The following is a 16,964-nucleotide window of genomic DNA, read 5'->3' as shown; positions in this document are numbered from 1 at the left end:
GTTTGTGAAAATGTGCATTAAATGTACATCAACATGAAATAAAAACACATCAAGAAAGTGAAAGATATGGAAGGTGTGTATCCAGTAATTCTGGAAAAGGGAAATCAAAATGTAATAGTTATCTCACCAGCTGTCATGGTAATGTGGCCAAATTACCTGCAAAACCTTTACTCGTGTAATTTGATCTTTTTTCGGTATAAAAACTGATAGATTACTCGAACTTGGATTGCAGAAGAGCTGCAATGCACTGCTGCAGCTCAAGAAAATAAAAAATGGATAACAAATAAATAAAATGTTTATTAGTTTATCATACTTTCATAAGTTTTGTAAAGATGAGCTCCCCGAGGAGAGAGAAAGTGTAAAAAAAGTGTGCAAAGTTGTTTGTTTGGCTACATCGGGGAGTGTGTAGGTTTCTGTGTGTGTGTGCATGGAATAAGAAGGGAAGCTTAAGCCAGTGTACACTCCGCCTGCCTCTTTAACCAGGTTCTTAGGGCTTGCCTTAGGGTATGTGTGTCTTTAAGTGTGCGTGTGTCTGTGCATGCGTTGTGTTGTGTTGTGTACACTGAGCAGTTTGTCATGTAATTGGTATTCCATGTCCATTTCTCTTTCATGTGCATCTCCTTCTCTCCTTGTGTGTGTGTGTGTGTGTGTGTGTTAGTACAAGAGAGTGGACACTTCACACAGAATTTCTGAAGAGAAATATAAGTAATGCATGAACAGGTACGGTGAATAACGGACGAGAAGGACTGCGGGTGAGAAAAGGAACGAATTGGACAGAGAGAGGAAGTAAGAAGAGGGTCAGCAAGAAGTGAGGGAAGCAGGCAGGAGAGGATGCAGTAAAGGTGAAAAGTTGAAATCAGAAACAGGACAGCACAGATGAATGAGTAAAAGAAAAATGTGTTTACAGCAGAGTTCAAAAGAACAAGAGAGAGGACCACAGAAAATAAGGTGAAATGGGGAAAAAGTAAGAAGAAAGTTTGGGCAAATTAAAAGCAAGTAGATTTAATTTATCACTGCAATGATAACTGGAAAAAAACAAAACAGAAACAGTAAAAAAACAGAAGTGAGAAGCAAGGAGTAGGGAAGTCAAGCAACTGGTTAGTGTGGAGAAGCATGTCCACTAAAGTTGTCCTGCTGTTTTATCTTTGCTAAGCTGACAGATTTTGGATTAATTCTCATTTCATTAAAAACCACTGCAAAATATTTTTGTGAAACTAAGAAGATCAGATAGTCTCCTCATTGCTGTTTCTCAGTTCCTTTCACCTTTTGCCAGCTTATCTCTCCAGCAGCTCATGTTAAGCAAGCAGGTAGAAGTTGACTGTCATCTTTATGGACACTTTGACGGGACCGTAATGTGGCGCAATCTCACAAATTCTAGTGAAAAAAGATTCAAATCAGAGGCTGTGTCTGCACTCATGGTCATAATTACTATTAAAAAATAACACATACCACTGAATTGTTTCCCCGGTGACAGCATTGTGAAACCTTGTCAGATACACTCCATACGACACGAAGACCCATCATAGTCTGTCAGACCAACCGCTGTGGTCTGAGAGGTACTGATAACACAATCTATCCTTATTTATTCCATTTCCATAGTTTAATATTTTTCTGCAAAAAGTTTCACCAGCATAAAGACAGCGTATGCAAATGTCGAAACTGCGCAATTATTACTTCTGTTGAAATTTAAGAAAGGCATAAAAACATTTGCATAGGGCATGTTCCTCTGTGTGTTTCATAATGCTCCAAATGTTTGCAGTGGGTGAAAACAGACGTTTATACAGGTCTGCGAGACGGGGTTTGGCGTTTTCTTGCTGAAATAGACTTCTGGATGGCACCGTGTCACTCCTAAACCCATATATACCAGCAGCATCAATGTGGTTATCACCAGTATGTCATCCATGGCACTAACACTAACTTTTGCATCAGTCAGTCTCAAGTGAGCTTGACCATATAAAGGCTGGCAGCCTTTCTGGATCTTGTTTATAAATGTTTTATTGTTTGCACGATAGAGCTTTTAACCTCGCCATCTTATGTTCTAAGAGACTAATCCCTCTCTGGGACTTCTCCAGTTGGGGGCATCAATTTCAAAATTAGCTTATATTCTTAGAAAAACAGCCACATTTGATACATTTGTAAGACTGAGTGCAGGATTTTACATTGAAATGAATGTTCAAAACAACTAATCTAACATGTTTACATAGTATCGGTAATGGCAACATTAAACTACCTTAAAGATGGAAACACTGTTCTGTTCCCCGAACACCCCCAAGCTTTCCTCCTGGACCTGCTGCACATTACATGACTACAACTTAATTTGATATGCATGTTATGATGTAAAATTGCTTTTCTCTATTTGATTTTATTAGCCTATTTGTACCAGGTAATGTCTTGGTATTTGGTGAAATAATTCCAAATAAATTTGGCCAATACTAAGTCATGTTTACTATAATTTCACAGTAGTTTTACACTGCACTGCTATGACAATCATTGCTGGCTACTACAGGAGCTACAGGAGCTGCTATTTGCAGGGGAAAAACAGCTTTTATCAAAAGTAAGTGAAAGCGAGTGGGGCTGTGCCAGGCAGTGGAAATAATGCTAAAACCAGGAGATACTGAGGACAATGGGAGGACAAGTCAGTGGACCGAGTTTACACCAAGTTGATGAGTGAGTCAGAAATTTTCCCTTCAGGTAGAATACATTCACAATAGTGAATACCCATATTAAATTTGAAGCACACAGGCTGGGCCATCAGAATACAGGCATGTATTCTAAATAAATAAAATCTTTGTCTCCTAAATGTTGTCCAACCTAAATGAGCAGAAAGGAAACATCATAGTTATGAATTAGATGCTTTTAGGTATGCCTCGGTCTAACAGGTTTATCTTGCTTGTTCAAAGATTTAAGACAGCACCATTTAAAAATGTGACATCCTTATGAACTTTCTTCTTTTTGGATTGCTGCCTTTTATAACAATGAATTATCTGATATCTTAGTTCACATGACAGGAGCAACAAACAGAGTCCCTTGATATTTCAGCTGCATAGTCTGATAACTGTCATCAGTAAACCCCTGCCTGTTGATCTTTAAATGATAAGGAAAATGAATTGGTGTCTTTGCAGTGTTCTTCAGCTCGCTTAAATTAGAGGTTAGAAGTGACACCAGCTCTTGTGAAATATCTCTGCAATTTGCATAATTACAGTGCTGTTTCAAAGAAAAAAAAAGTGTTGGTTGACAAAATTACATCACTTTACAGAGTGGTGCTCAGTGTTCTAGAAACACTGAACGATGAACCTGGAAATCAGAGATAGAGAAGTTTGAAATACTAAAAAACTATCTAATATAAATTTGTTCCACTCAAAAAGCTGCCATGTGGCAGTTATCATTAACACTTGGCAAATTCTGTTGATCTTATCATATCTGAATTATGCTAATCTGTGCGCATGTGAGTGTGTACGTGTGTCTTATCTTTGCTATGTGAGATGAACTGAGATGAAGTTCAAGGAGCTGCGAAATGGACCTGCAGTGTATTACTGATAAGACAACAATTTACAAGGAGATTAAGCAAAAAGAGAAAAAAAATAACTAATATGGGGAAAGACAGAAAAGAAAATTGTCTTTTCAAACTTTCACATTGTTCAAAACATATCCTTTAACAACATATTCAGATTTTTGTAAATAAAAGACAACTCCAGCTTATTTAATAGCTACTTGATAAAGTTCATTTTTGAGGATTTTATTCTGCATGGATTATTAAAAGGAAAGAAAACCCATATAAACGGGCCAGATAGAGGGAGAGGAAGCAGTTCATGGACAAAAGAAAAGAAAAGTCTGTTATCATCTTGACTGTCATTACTCCTTGTTGCTCCACTGCTGAAATGGGAGAAAAACAGATTTTGGCAGAGTGACTGTCATTTTTGGTGCAACAGATTTTTCCATCTTTTCCGCCACTGGGGTGATATATTTTCTCTCCTCTGGTGGGCTGAAGCCTAATATCACTCAGTCTTTCACCCACTGCACACACACACACACACACACACACACACGCACACACACACACGCACGCACGCACGCACACACAAACGCGCACACACACACACACACACACACACACACACACGTTTGCAATCTTATAATCTTTCACTTTCCAAGAACATGGCTGAGTTGCAGTCAAAAGTACTTTTAGATTTGCCACAAACGATAAATCTAAAAGAAAATACACACTCAGAAAAACTAATATTAACAGCATCACAACTATAACCTCTAACTGAGACAGGTCAAAATGTCATGATGGCTGGGGGTGCTTTGTTGCTGCACTCTGGTTCAACTGGTAATGAAATGTTCCTGCTTTTATTATTACTCATGTCAAAAATGATTTAAAAAGAATAACTAATAGTAATAAAAGTAGGGATTGTCTCTCCCATGTTATAAAAATTTTAATACCCATATGTATGTTGTATCTAGACAGTAGCAGAAATAATAAAATTGCAAAAACAGTAGTGTTTAAGATGGAATAATGATAGCTACAAAGTAAATGAAAAAAAAAATAAATCCAAAACTATTTTTAACTCTAATTAACATATAGCTTAGTTTTCATTGGTTGGTCAGTGAAAAATTCTTACTGTAAGAGTAAAGAAAATAACAACGATGCAAATGGTCAAAAGATAATCTGTGTTCTTCGTTCAATCTTTATTTATGTGCAACACTTAAAAAACATTGACACTTTAAACAACCTGTGATTACATTCAATCTGAGGTCCACTTAATCTGTAAAATGTGTGAAGTCACAGTTTTTTGGTTTTGTAGGAAGGCTGGTTAATACTTGTGTAAATAACATATATGTGGTAATTACCTGTTGTATCAAACCTCTACAGGTAAAGATTGTATATACTTTGTTTTGGCTGCCAAATAGGTTGGCAGGTATATACGTGTTGAAATGGGAGGACAGAAAGTGAGCACTTCATTGTCATGCAGGTGCATATGCTGTTTCATGACTGTGGTGCATACAAATGGAAACTTAATGTGTCTTTTTTTTCTACCTAGCTAAAAGGGTCAAGACCACTATGGACATGAAAAATGTCTACAGTTTTCTCCTTTTATGAAATGTTCACCTAAAGTTTCTCAAAGATTGTATTTTATTTTTTTACTACTAGCGGGTGTGTCAAAAATTCATCTACTGAAAAATTCAATTTTGAGATTATTTTTCTAAATATCCATTAGTTAAAAGACAAGTAGGGCTAGTATATATGTGTAATCTTTTAATCTCTCTCTTAAAATTAGAAAATAGAAACTATGTAGGCTTTTGATTTTCTGAATACCCATTGGACATTTTGAGAAAGTCTAGTCTAAATGACATTGAGGTCTTAATAATGGAGAGAAACTACTATAGACAGAAAAATCTCTACAATGCAAACACACACACAGAAACAGCCAATGCTTTTTGGTGTGCACACTAATAAAAACTACAATAAGTAAAGCAAACTTAGCACACGCAAGGACATTTTTTTTTCCACTGTACAAAGAACATTACTTAAGTTCTTTTGTTTTTAGCTTATTTGTCTTGACACAGACACATCATGAGCCTTCTTTAAACACCATGCTGGGATTGTAATACAGTGTAGTAAAAAGTAGATCCATATACTTTGTTCCCGCAGGGTGTAGTAACATGAGGCACGATGAGTCTTCAGACAACAAGACTCCAGAATACAAAAGATAAAACCTTTTGGGGCTGCGACTGCTGCAAAAACATAGACATAAATACTTACACAGTGGTCTTTATGGGCCCAGAGTTACGGCGCTGTTTGCCCGCTGTATCCCAATTTCTGTTTGTTTTTACTACAGTAGGTATGTGGCTTCTGCAGAGGCATAACAGGGCTCTGCAGGAAGAGCTCAGTGGAAACGGCCTATTCTCTCCTCTTATTTATATTCGTATCTAACTTTCAGTAGATGAAAAGCATTTTTAACCATTCAGTATACAGTTTGTGGTGTTTGTGAAACGTGTAGCACGCTGAAGTGTCCTGACACACCAACATCACGAGAGAATCTGACTCATAAAAACACCTGAAAAGATGTTATTACAATTATTTGTTTACAAATCAGTTTCAGTGAGTTTTCTGCATTTTTCAAATATCAAGATTTGGTTATAAGATTAACTTTTTGGTAACTTAACCTGCAGGAAATAATAATAATAATAATAATGAAAAAGATTCCATCAGGTTAAATATGCTGTTAGTTTCTCTATGTATTTTTGAGTCTTGTAGGCATTCAGAGTGCCTTAGACACGTTCTGTTTCCCGTATGAATGACAGAATTATTGTTGGCTGCTGCATTTTTTTACTTTGTAATGCAATGTTTTATGTCTTGGGAGTTTTTTAAAAGGCTAAAACGATGAATGTGAAAAGCAAAGCAGATATGCAAATATAATTTGTGCAGGTTTAGAGAAGTCATTTAACTAACAAGAGCTACATTTGAAGTCTGTTGTAACACAATTTTAACAAGGGCCTGTCTGCCAATCATAAAAAAAACTCAATGTCAAAAAATTTTTCAGAGTACTGATTGCACAAGAGTGATTTTCAGCTCGCTGGTGCAGCATTTGTCCTGCTACTTTTTTTAAGCATTGTTCACTCTCACCATTTTGGCAACATCCCTTCATTGTGTTTCTTTCCTCACTTTCTCCCTTTGTTACTTTTCATTTAAGTATATGATAAAATCTCTCACCAGTCGTAGTTTGCGGTTCTACCTATATGCTCCCTGTCTCCCTTACTCTCAAAAAACCTTTCTGCTTTCTTCTGCCCTCCACTCGCCCTCCTATCACAGTTCATTAACATCACTGTTTGAAGTCAAGTTTGAAGGCTAAAGCTGTTGATTAGCGATCAGAATATGTTTGTAGTTTTTCTTATTCATTAGAGATCTCCGCATATGCTTGCAATACATAGTCTACATGTACTGAAATGCTTGTGTGTGCTTCTTACAAGTTATTGTGTTTGTATCTCCGGTTTATCATTCAGTTCCCGTTGCGGTATGTGTAAGTACAGTCATGTATTTGTTTGTATTTACATTCAGGCCCATGCTTTGTTTTGTGTGGGTGCATTTGCATGCATATGTACAAGAGGTACTAGAGTCAATTTTTTATCAGCAAACGTCTGTGTCTCAGTTTCTGAAAATGTGTGTTCGCTCCATATCATCGTGGGTACCAGGTTGCATGTCACCGGGTGGCCTCTGTAACTCTCTGCTGCAAATGAGCTGGCAGAGGGAGAAATGGAGAGATGGTGGGAGAAAACAGAAGGAGCAGGGAGTGATTGATTGATTTTGCCTTTCTTCCAGTGGAGTAACATCAGGAGAAGTTGTTGAATATAAATGATGTTAATGAACAGTTAAGTCTGTGTTAAAGCACTTGTAGCAAAGGTTGACAAGCTTCTTTTAGAGGTAGTTGTCAGTGATTTGGCATGTTTACCTTATTTAGTGCAATACTAAAAAAAACCAAAAATTTTCGCAATATTTGTCTAGCCTTTCAAGTAGATGAGACCATTTTCCTACTGTGAGTTATGCTTAAAAATGTTCTGGGAAAAGTAACATCCAGTTTTGTATGACTACTGCAACTGGACACAGCTGTAGTACCTTGAACGTTACCTATACTTCCTCACTACATTTTCTAGCTAGAAAAAGCTTGTCCACATCATTGTTTTACATGACCTGTTGATAAAAAGGCAATATCCTAAAAACAGAACTGATAGATTAGTAAGAAAGCCAAGAGGAAATAAAACTAACTAGCCAGCAAGGGCAGCTTAAACTGACTGATGACTTCTCATTCTGGAGCCCATTTTTTATCGTACTGAACTAACTAACCTAGAAACCAATTTTCACTGCACCATATATTATAATGCTGACATCAAGGGGCAGAGAGATAATAGTTGTGATCAGACAAAAATAAGACAGGCTTTAGACACAGATAGTATTTTTCTTGAAAAAATGTTGGGTGGCTGTTTCAGACCATTTTGGTAACCAAAATTCAGGCAGTCAAATGACACTGGATGAGAAAAGGAAACATGCATTTGGTTACTTCATTACAATAATGTGATGACTATTTCTTACTTTGCAAAAGATGGTTTGAATGGACCTCTATTGTTCGCAGAAACATCATCAATGGCGCATTTTCCCTTCATATTGAGACCAGTTTTGAGTGGGGGAAATGACATTTAAACTGTGTTCATTGGACATCAGACTGTAACAAAACTCTTATGTATTTTTTGGGATTAATACAGTAGTGATGATTGGTTTTATTTCACTGTATCACTATTTTATGAAGGAAAATATTATTATTTTTATCCCAAGAATCAAACTTTCTGTTTGCTAAGAAGGGAAATATTTTGACAGAAGCACATGCATTCAAATACATGCAAAGCACACTAAACCTCTCTTAGGCATACACAGAGATGCTTATTGTCTGTCACTCTCTCCTACACTCACAAATGCACACACACACAGACTCAGACACACACACTTAGCCTCCATATAGTTGAGATGGATGAGTATGCAGTAACTGACAGTTGATTCATCGGCCCCGGAGCCACCATGCATATTCTAATGCAGCCTTGAGGAAAGTAAAAGACTTGGAGAGGGAAATCAGGACTTTTGCTTTTAGACTGCAGGAGTAAAGGGACCATTATTCTTACCCAGCATAACAGAGCACCTGCCATGGCAAAGAGCTTCATTCTCAGAGACCACAAACTTCAATCTTTAAATGACTCTTTTAGTTGCAAGTGTTTTCAGAAGATTACTGTGTAGCATAAGGAAGCTTCATTTTGAAAAGACCTTTAATTGGTTGGTCCTCTATTTGCACGTGTGTGTTTCTGAGCATCATTGCCTCCATCTTAATAATCATTGATCAATTTTCAAGCTGATCCATGTTTAGATGCCTCAAAGATTCTGTATCACAACAAAGCTCCAGGAAACTGATTTTTATTTTTATTGTTTTACCTAAAAGAATATTACAGTGTGATTATGACTCACATTTTAAGGACACAAGAAGTTAATCCACACTTGGACAGCATTCTCTTGTTTCTAGTGCAGCTCAGGCACATCATATCCTTCCGTTAAAAAGTGGGTCATGACCGCTGTTCAAGGTGCTGATATAGAGGTCTTCCAAGAAGTGGGAGCTGCCCATACTAATTACCATAGTTCATAATGATGAACAGAATTCTCACCGGCACTATCTGAGGGCCAGTAAAAAATACTCCATTTAATTTCCATGCCATTGTTTCCATCTGCTCCTGTTGCTCTTTAACTGAGCCAGTTGTTGAGTCACACTACTGTGCCTTCACATTTTGTTTTGAAAGTTAATATTACTATGTAATTTGTCTTTCTCAAATAATTAAATTTCCAGTAGATTGCATATACCTAATGTCTTCTTCCTGAAAACAGAAGATCATTTACGTGGTCTCATACTCACCATGTATTACACATTCATATGTGATAGTGGGGAGTATGAAAAGTCCCTTGTGGCATTGGTGTTTAGCAGCACTTTAGCACTTTATATGCTTTTAGTGAAAGTCGTTTTGTCAAATATTTGTCAAATTTCCCCATTATATATAGTATTTTCCAAGTATAGCAAATGGTCTGCTTTTAGTTACACTTCTTTTCATATGGGTTAGAACCTTTCTTGTCTGTGTCGTTTCAGAGGTTACTTTCATTTTGAAAGGATATTACCTATAAAATGTGAACTTGGTTTGGACAAGAAGAAAAAAAAAGGAAAGAGCAATAAAACTTCATGCTTTTAGGCTTGACAGATGCCATTATTTCAAAGTAGCTGTCAGCAGTGTGTCAACAAAGTGATGGATTAATGCTACAGGTAAAGAATTTGACATCTCAAATGTCTCCTTTAGCTTTAATGGTATCTATTTTCACTGCAAAAAGTAAAATGCACGTTAGCAGCAGAGTAATTCTTAAATATTACATTAAAAGTTGATGGATTTGTACACTTAAAGCTACAACATGTGTCTGTGAAAGGATGTGAGAAGTTGAGTCTCAGATAATGGATGGATGGATGGATGGATGGATGGATGGACCAAATACTCTGTAGTTGCTACTGAAGTGTGAAAAAAGTACTTGCCTATATAATGAAAAGATAAGTCTTAGATTGTTATTTATGAAAATTACACCTCAAACCCAAAGAGAAGATTGGAGACATTAAGTTTTTTTAGTACTAAATACTGGAACTTTTTCTTTTTTTTTTTTCCAGTTTTTGGCAGCAGTAAATCCTGTAATTCTGCATTATCAATGATAAGGCCAGCTGCAGATATAGTTAAAGTGAAAAGAAAGTGATGTATTTTTTTCCTGTTTGACTTATCAGGGACTGTGTAATTTTTTAGGTTACAAAACCTTTTATTGATGTATTCAGAAGAATATTTATTGATTATTTTATTTAAAAAAGAGAAAGATTTTACACTTAAATAAACATTTTTGTCTTTATTTCACAGCTCCACCCACTCCCATTGCACCTCCTGAGCTTCTTTCTGTTGGTGCTACTTACCTTTGGATCAAACCCAATGCCAACAGCATCATTGGTGATGGGCCAATAATCCTGAAGGAAGTGGAGTACCGGACCACTTCAGGGAACTGGGTAGAGACCCATGTGGTTGACTCCCCTACATATAAACTGTGGCATCTGGACCCAGATGTAGAATATGAGATCAAGGTCCTGCTTTCCAGACCTGGAGAGGGAGGAACAGGACCCCCAGGTCCACCACTGGTAACCAGGACCAAATGTGCGGGTAAGTAAGCACTTGTTTTTTTCTTTGTTATTGCTTTAATTATTTGTTTAATTATTTTCCCATTTATGTTGCCTTTTTACCTATTTCTCAATTATTTTTAAAAATTTAGATTTCATTTAGAAATCTCTCTTTGCAGTTGCTTGATTCTGTTTTGTCTTATTTCTGTTGGACAACTGTACTGTGATCCACTGATATACTCAGCTCATTCATTAAGTAGAATCCTTGGGTAGCACTAATATAATAAGAATGATTTACTATGGTCTGAATATGGTGACAGCATGACTTGGAGCCAGAGAGGTAAAAAAGGCTGATGAGAAAGATAATAAAGAAGGAAAAAATGAGGAAAAAAAGTGTTTCCTTTTACGTCTTCTTGGGAAGAGAACGCAAATCAAAGCTGATGATAATTGACATGTTAAGAAGAAGCCCCAGAGATGAAGAAATGTTGGAGTGCATAGTTTGCAGGGAAGAAGGTAGGAGAGGTTAGGTGGGGGCAATCATGGCCAATAATGAGTATCCCAGCGGGGGTGTAAGGACGCAATAAGTGGCAGTTCATTTGATAAAATGACAGCCCATCAGATCTCTGATGGCCTCTTATGTGTGTGTAGGTGTGTGTCTGTGTGTATGTGTTAAGTGTGTTCTTACTTAACAAGTAGGAAGCCATCATTCTCCATTCCAGCATTCTCTATGGACTTCTCTGTGTTTGCATTTTGCCATGCAACTAATCGTCTTTGTTCTATATTGGCCTTTTGACCTTTTTTTTGCTTTCACTGTACTACTTTAGTCTTCTGATTTTCTGACGCTATTCTTGCTTCCCACTCTCTTTCGTTCTTAAATTCATTTTCCCACTTCTAACTTTTTTCTGTCCTTTTCATTTCCTTTTCTCTGCAATGTTTTCCACTCTTTTGTCCTGACTTCATTTCCTTCTTGTCTTCCTTTCTCCCATTTTAGAGTTTTTTCACCCTTTCTCATTTTTCATCACTTGGGTTTTACTTTATGGTGTTTTTTGAACTCTTCTTCCCTTCTGTCCTTTAATGTTTACTTCTTTTGTTTTTGACACTTTCCCCTTTTATTCACGCCTCCCTCTTTCTTCTCTGCCATGTCCTTCTTCCTTCTGCCATTCTGTCTCAGTTGTTTTTCTCAAGGGCTTCATTTTATGAGAATTAGAGAGAACAAGACAAAATGATGATGAAGAGTGAGAGGAGATCAAAAAGATGAAGGTGTTATTCTGTAAAGACAGTGGGTTTGATCTGGATCTAACCTTGCATTCAAAGAGGGGAGAGAGAGAGAGAAAGAGAAAATGCTTTAATAACGCTTCTACTTTTTTTTGATGGAATGTACATAGCTAGTGTGTGTGCCTTGGGGCATTCGTTGTTTATGCTACAAGTTCTGTCAAAACTTTGGAGCATTAACTTGGCAGATGCTTAAATTTAATTGGAATGGGAATTTTGTGTATTTGCGGTTGCTGTGTTATGTGTGAGTGAGAACGTGTGAACTCTACTGTGTGCATATCTTTCTGTGTTTGTGTGTGTGTGAGTATGTCTGTGTTGTGTACATGCTTGTGTGTCTACCACAATGTGTTTGTGTTTGTGCATTTGTGGTCTTCGGTCCACCCCATTTTTTTTCTTTTTTTCTTAACTCTGCGGTAATCAGCAGGTGAAAATTATGTGTTAACACTACAGTCTCTGTTTTGTTCTCTCTCCCTGCTTCCTTGCTTTATCTATCTCTCACTTTCAATCTCTCACTCTTACTTTCTGTCTCCCATATTGAAACACAAGTAGCTGGTGAGGCGTTGGGGTCTTATGGGCCCTACGCATAAATGTTTTCTCATAAAGAACTCATTGTGCAAACCTGCTAGCTAAATAGCTTACTAGCTTGTGGAATATGAGCCTAACCAAGTTTTTAAACGAGGCATAGACCTTACCTTCTATCCTTCTATCTACAGAGAAAATGCTTATTCAACGTAGCATCCAGATTTTTTCAGGTTTGTGAATCCACAGCTACAATACTCAGTGATGATGCAGTGAGATGACTTTGCTAATATTAAATTACAATTTGAAGAGTGCTTTTACAAATTGATATATACAGCAGATGCCAGTTTGCACAATTACTAGTAAAAATGTTAACTCTTTCTTTTGCTTTAGGATGTTGTAATAAATAAAATTCCCTACCTATACCAGTTAGAAAATGCACAACAGACAATTTTTATGCACGTTTTTACACAGCCAGACTGTAATTTACTCATCTAGTGGAAGAACAATTAGAAACAGCATAATTTGCAATGAAATACACTAAAATGAATCTTCTAATTTTAAAGTGAGTTTCACATGGTTGAAGTAGTGGCATAACAACGGCTGCAGTGGCTCCAGACATGCTCCCAATAGTATGGGACAAATTTGACTATCGTATGGAGGAGGACACAAGTTTTGTGTAAAATTTTATTTTCAGAAGATATTTTAAAATTTACCACAAGCTTCTATGTCTATTACTTAAAAAAAACAAAAAACTATGGCTTTTTGAATTTGGATGATTCTTTGTGATACACCCTGTTTTGTTCTTTTTTTCTAGCTGTTTATAGATTCTTATGTCACATGGCTATAAAATTAGTTCACATAGCTGCTCTAAATTGTCAGCTGGTGATCAGCTGATCACGGGGCCGGGTTTAAAAGAGAGACGCCACCCACCTGTTCGCCACTCAGACATCGTTCTCTTCATGTCAGGAGCTCCGAAACTTTGCCGACGTCAGTCTCCGCCTGATTCAGCAACTGTGAGTGTTTTTCCCTTCGATTCTTTTTCTCATCCCGGCTCCGCTCGCTCTCCGTCTGTAACGCCAGTTCTGAAGCCACGCTTCGTGCACTGATCGTTACTAGAATAACTGCATGTCTGTTCCAACCCACCGCTAGCCTTCGCCGTGTTTGGGTCTAGCCAGCACGCCACACGGGCACGCCGAATTACTGTGTGTAATTCGCCCGATCGTGACAGGATGTCTGAGCCGCATATAGACCCAGCGGAATTCGAACGGCTGAAAGCCGAAGTACTATATCTTCGCGGTGTGGTAGATCGGATGAGCACAAAAATGGAGTCTCTCACCGAAACTGTCCTCCAACTTTCCACTTCCGTCACCTCGCTGCAACGTCAGCCAGCGCCGGTGAGCGCGGAGCCCCGGATCGGACTACCAGATAAGTGGAACGGAGTTGATGGCCGGCCTGATGGTTTGCTCGCCACTTTAGACATGCTGTTTGAATGTCAGCCCACTAAATACGCCACCGCCCGTGCAAAAGTTGCAATGTTAACCTCTCTCTTGTCTGGCCAGGCTCAGGAATGGGCCGCGGCTCTCTACAACAATAAATCTGTAGCTTGCAATGACTATGCCCTGTTTGTGGAGGAATTAAAAAAGACGTTTGTTTCCCCGAGCAGTGAAGTGGAAGTGGAGTCACAGCTGCTTCATTTACGCCAGGGCAGTCGACCCGTCTGTCACTTTGCCTCCCAATTCCGTACCCTGGCCGCTAAGCTAAAGTGGGGAGATCCTTCTCTACGCTTCATTTTTCTGGAGGGACTGGCTGATTACATCCGAGATGAGATGACCGGCCGTGAGGCCCCAAAAACTCTGGATGAGGCCGTGGACCTCGCCCTGAAGATCGACCAACGAGTGATGTCGCGGCCTCGCCACACCCCTCGGGCCTTCAAACCCTTCCAGCCTCAGAGGGCCACGTCTTCGCAGCCTCCTCCCCCCTCTGACGGAGCCGCTGCTAGCCCAAGAAGTACATCCAGCGAGGAGCCCATGCAGCTGGGTAGACTCTCCAAAGAGGAGAGAGAGAGAAACGCTGGCGTGAGGGTCTCTGCGCCTACTGTGGATCAGCTCGACACCGTCGTCCCCAGTGCCCGCTACGTCCGGGAAACGACGACGCCAGGTAGACTGCGGGGGAGTCCCACCTGGCCCTTCCCACTCCTCTGACCCCTCTCGTTTTCTGTTACCAGTAATATTTCACCTGAAACACCAACAGTTCTCATCTGAAGCCCTCCTGGACACCGGAGCCGCTGAGAACTTCATCGACCAAAAACTAGCCTCTCGACTTCGCATTCCGTTAACTTCCGTTGATCGATTTCTCCCGGTGACCTCAGTAGATGGGCGACCCCTCCAACCCTACCCGATCCAGTTCCAGACCCAGCCGGTTCGCATGTCTATTGGGGATCATCAGGAGGAGATCCGGTTTCTAGTAGTCTCGGCCACTTCCTCTCCTCTCATCCTTGGATACCCCTGGTTCCGTCAACATGACCCCCACATCTCCTGGTCTTCCTGCCAGATCCTGGATTGGGGTCCCCAGTGTCCATGCCGCTGCCTTCTCTCTCGGACCAAAAAGAACTCAAAGTCAGAAGAGGCCTCACCCCCGGAGCCCATTGATCTGGATAAGATCCCTCCGGCTTACCACGACCTATCTGAGGTCTTCAGTAAGAGGCGAGCCTCTACTCTACCTCCTCATCGCTCCTACGACATGGCCATCGAGCTCCTCCCGGGAGCGGTCCCTCTCTGTCACCCGCAGAGAATAAGGCCATGGAGGAGTACGTTGCTGAGGCTCTCCAACAGGGCTTTATTCGCCCTTCTACCTCTCCTGCTGCTGCTGGATTCTTCTTTGTCAAGAAGAAAGATGGCGGGCTCCGCCCCTGTATAGATTATCGGGGCTTGAATAAAGTCACTGTCAAGAACCGCCATCCTCTTCCTCTGCTATCCACCGCACTCGATTCCCTCTCCCAGGCCTGCATCTTCACCAAACTAGACCTACGCAGCGCCTACAATTTGGTGCGCATTAGGGAAGGGGACGAATGGAAGACGGCCTTCATCACCCCTAACGGGCACTGGGAGTACCTGGTGATGCCCTTCGGCCTCTGCAACAGCCCTGCTGTCTTCCAACATCTGATCAACGATGTCTTGCGGGATATACTAGGCCGGTGGGTGTTTGCTTATCTAGACGACATCTTGATCTACTCCCGCACCGAAGTGGACCATATTCGCCATGTGAGGGCCGTGCTGAGCAGGCTGCTCGAGTACCAGCTGTTCTGCAAACTGGAGAAGTGTGCTTTCCATCAGCGGTCCACCACCTTCCTAGGCTTCACCATCTCCTCCGATGGCCTGACCATGGACCCGCAAAAGGTCCAAGCCGTGACCCAGTGGCCTCAGCCCTCCAGCCTTAAGCAGCTACAGAGCTTCCTGGGCTTTGCCAATTTCTATCGGCGCTTTATCCGTAATTTCAGCACCGTTGTTGCCCCACTGACATCCCTCACCAAACCAGCTAACCTGCCTAAGCCCTTCTGCCTCTCCCCAGGTGCAAAACAGGCATTCCGAGACCTTATCCACCGGTTCACTACGGCCCCCGTCCTGCTCCACCCTGATCCTGCCAGAGATTTTGTGGTGGAGGTGGATGCCTCCGATGTTGGCGCTGGCGCCGTCCTTTCTCAACACGGCCCGGATGGAAAACTTCACCCATGCTGCTATTTCTCAAGGAAATTTTCTCCCACGCAGCAACGGTACGGTGTCGGAGACCGAGAACTCCTGGCCATCAAGTGGGCCTTAGAAGAGTGGCGGCATTGGCTCCTGGGAGCGAAAGACCCTTTTCTGATCTGGACTGATCATCAGAACCTGATCCATATTCGTTCTGCCAAACAGCTCAACCCAAGGCAGGCCCGTTGGGCCTTATTCTTTGAGCCTTACAATTTCCACCTCGCCTACCACCCTGGTTCCAAGAACGCTAAGGCAGATGCTCTCTCCAGACAGTTCGCCCAGGACGGCCTCATGTCAGACCCTGGACCTATCCTACCTTCTCATTGCTTCGCTGCCCCCCTTCGGTGGCACTTGGAGGACTCTATCCGGGATGCCCTGACCGCTGAACCACCTCCGCCTGACACCCCTGCTGGGAGGCTCTATGTACCATCCCGGTGCCGTCAGGAGGCCTTGCTCTGGGCTCACTCCTCCCCGCTCTCTGGTCACCCGGGGCCTGACAGGACCCTCCAACTCCTCCGTCGTGCCTTCTGGTGGCCCTCCATGACTCGGGACGTCCGTGAATTCGTTTACGCCTGTGACACCTGTGCTCGGGCCAAGTCCTCCACTCAGCCTCCCGCTGGCGACCTTCGCCCTCTCCCTGTGCCGGGACGTCCCTGGTCCCATGTCGGCCTTGACTTTGTTACCGGCCTCCCATCCGTGGACG

General features: G+C 40.9%; 1 protein-coding gene across 9 annotated transcripts in view; it reads left to right on the top strand.

Moving 5' to 3' along the window:
* Positions 1–16,964, top strand: part of ptprt (protein tyrosine phosphatase receptor type T) — a 313,327-nt gene that overhangs the window by 87,666 nt on the left and 208,697 nt on the right. For all 9 annotated transcript variants that reach the window (XM_084929068.1, XM_084929066.1, XM_084929067.1 and 6 more), the window contains exon 8: positions 10,474–10,767. In XM_084929068.1, the coding sequence (XP_084785194.1) occupies positions 10,474–10,767 (294 nt within the window). The remainder of the gene's footprint in view (positions 1–10,473; positions 10,768–16,964) is intronic.

This window comes from Perissodus microlepis, chromosome 5, assembly GCF_051167445.1.
Source record: "Perissodus microlepis isolate ML-2025 ecotype Zambia chromosome 5, ASM5116744v1, whole genome shotgun sequence".
Classification (NCBI taxonomy): domain Eukaryota; kingdom Metazoa; phylum Chordata; class Actinopteri; order Cichliformes; family Cichlidae; genus Perissodus; species Perissodus microlepis.
This window is presented reverse-complemented; position numbering and strand designations above follow the sequence as displayed.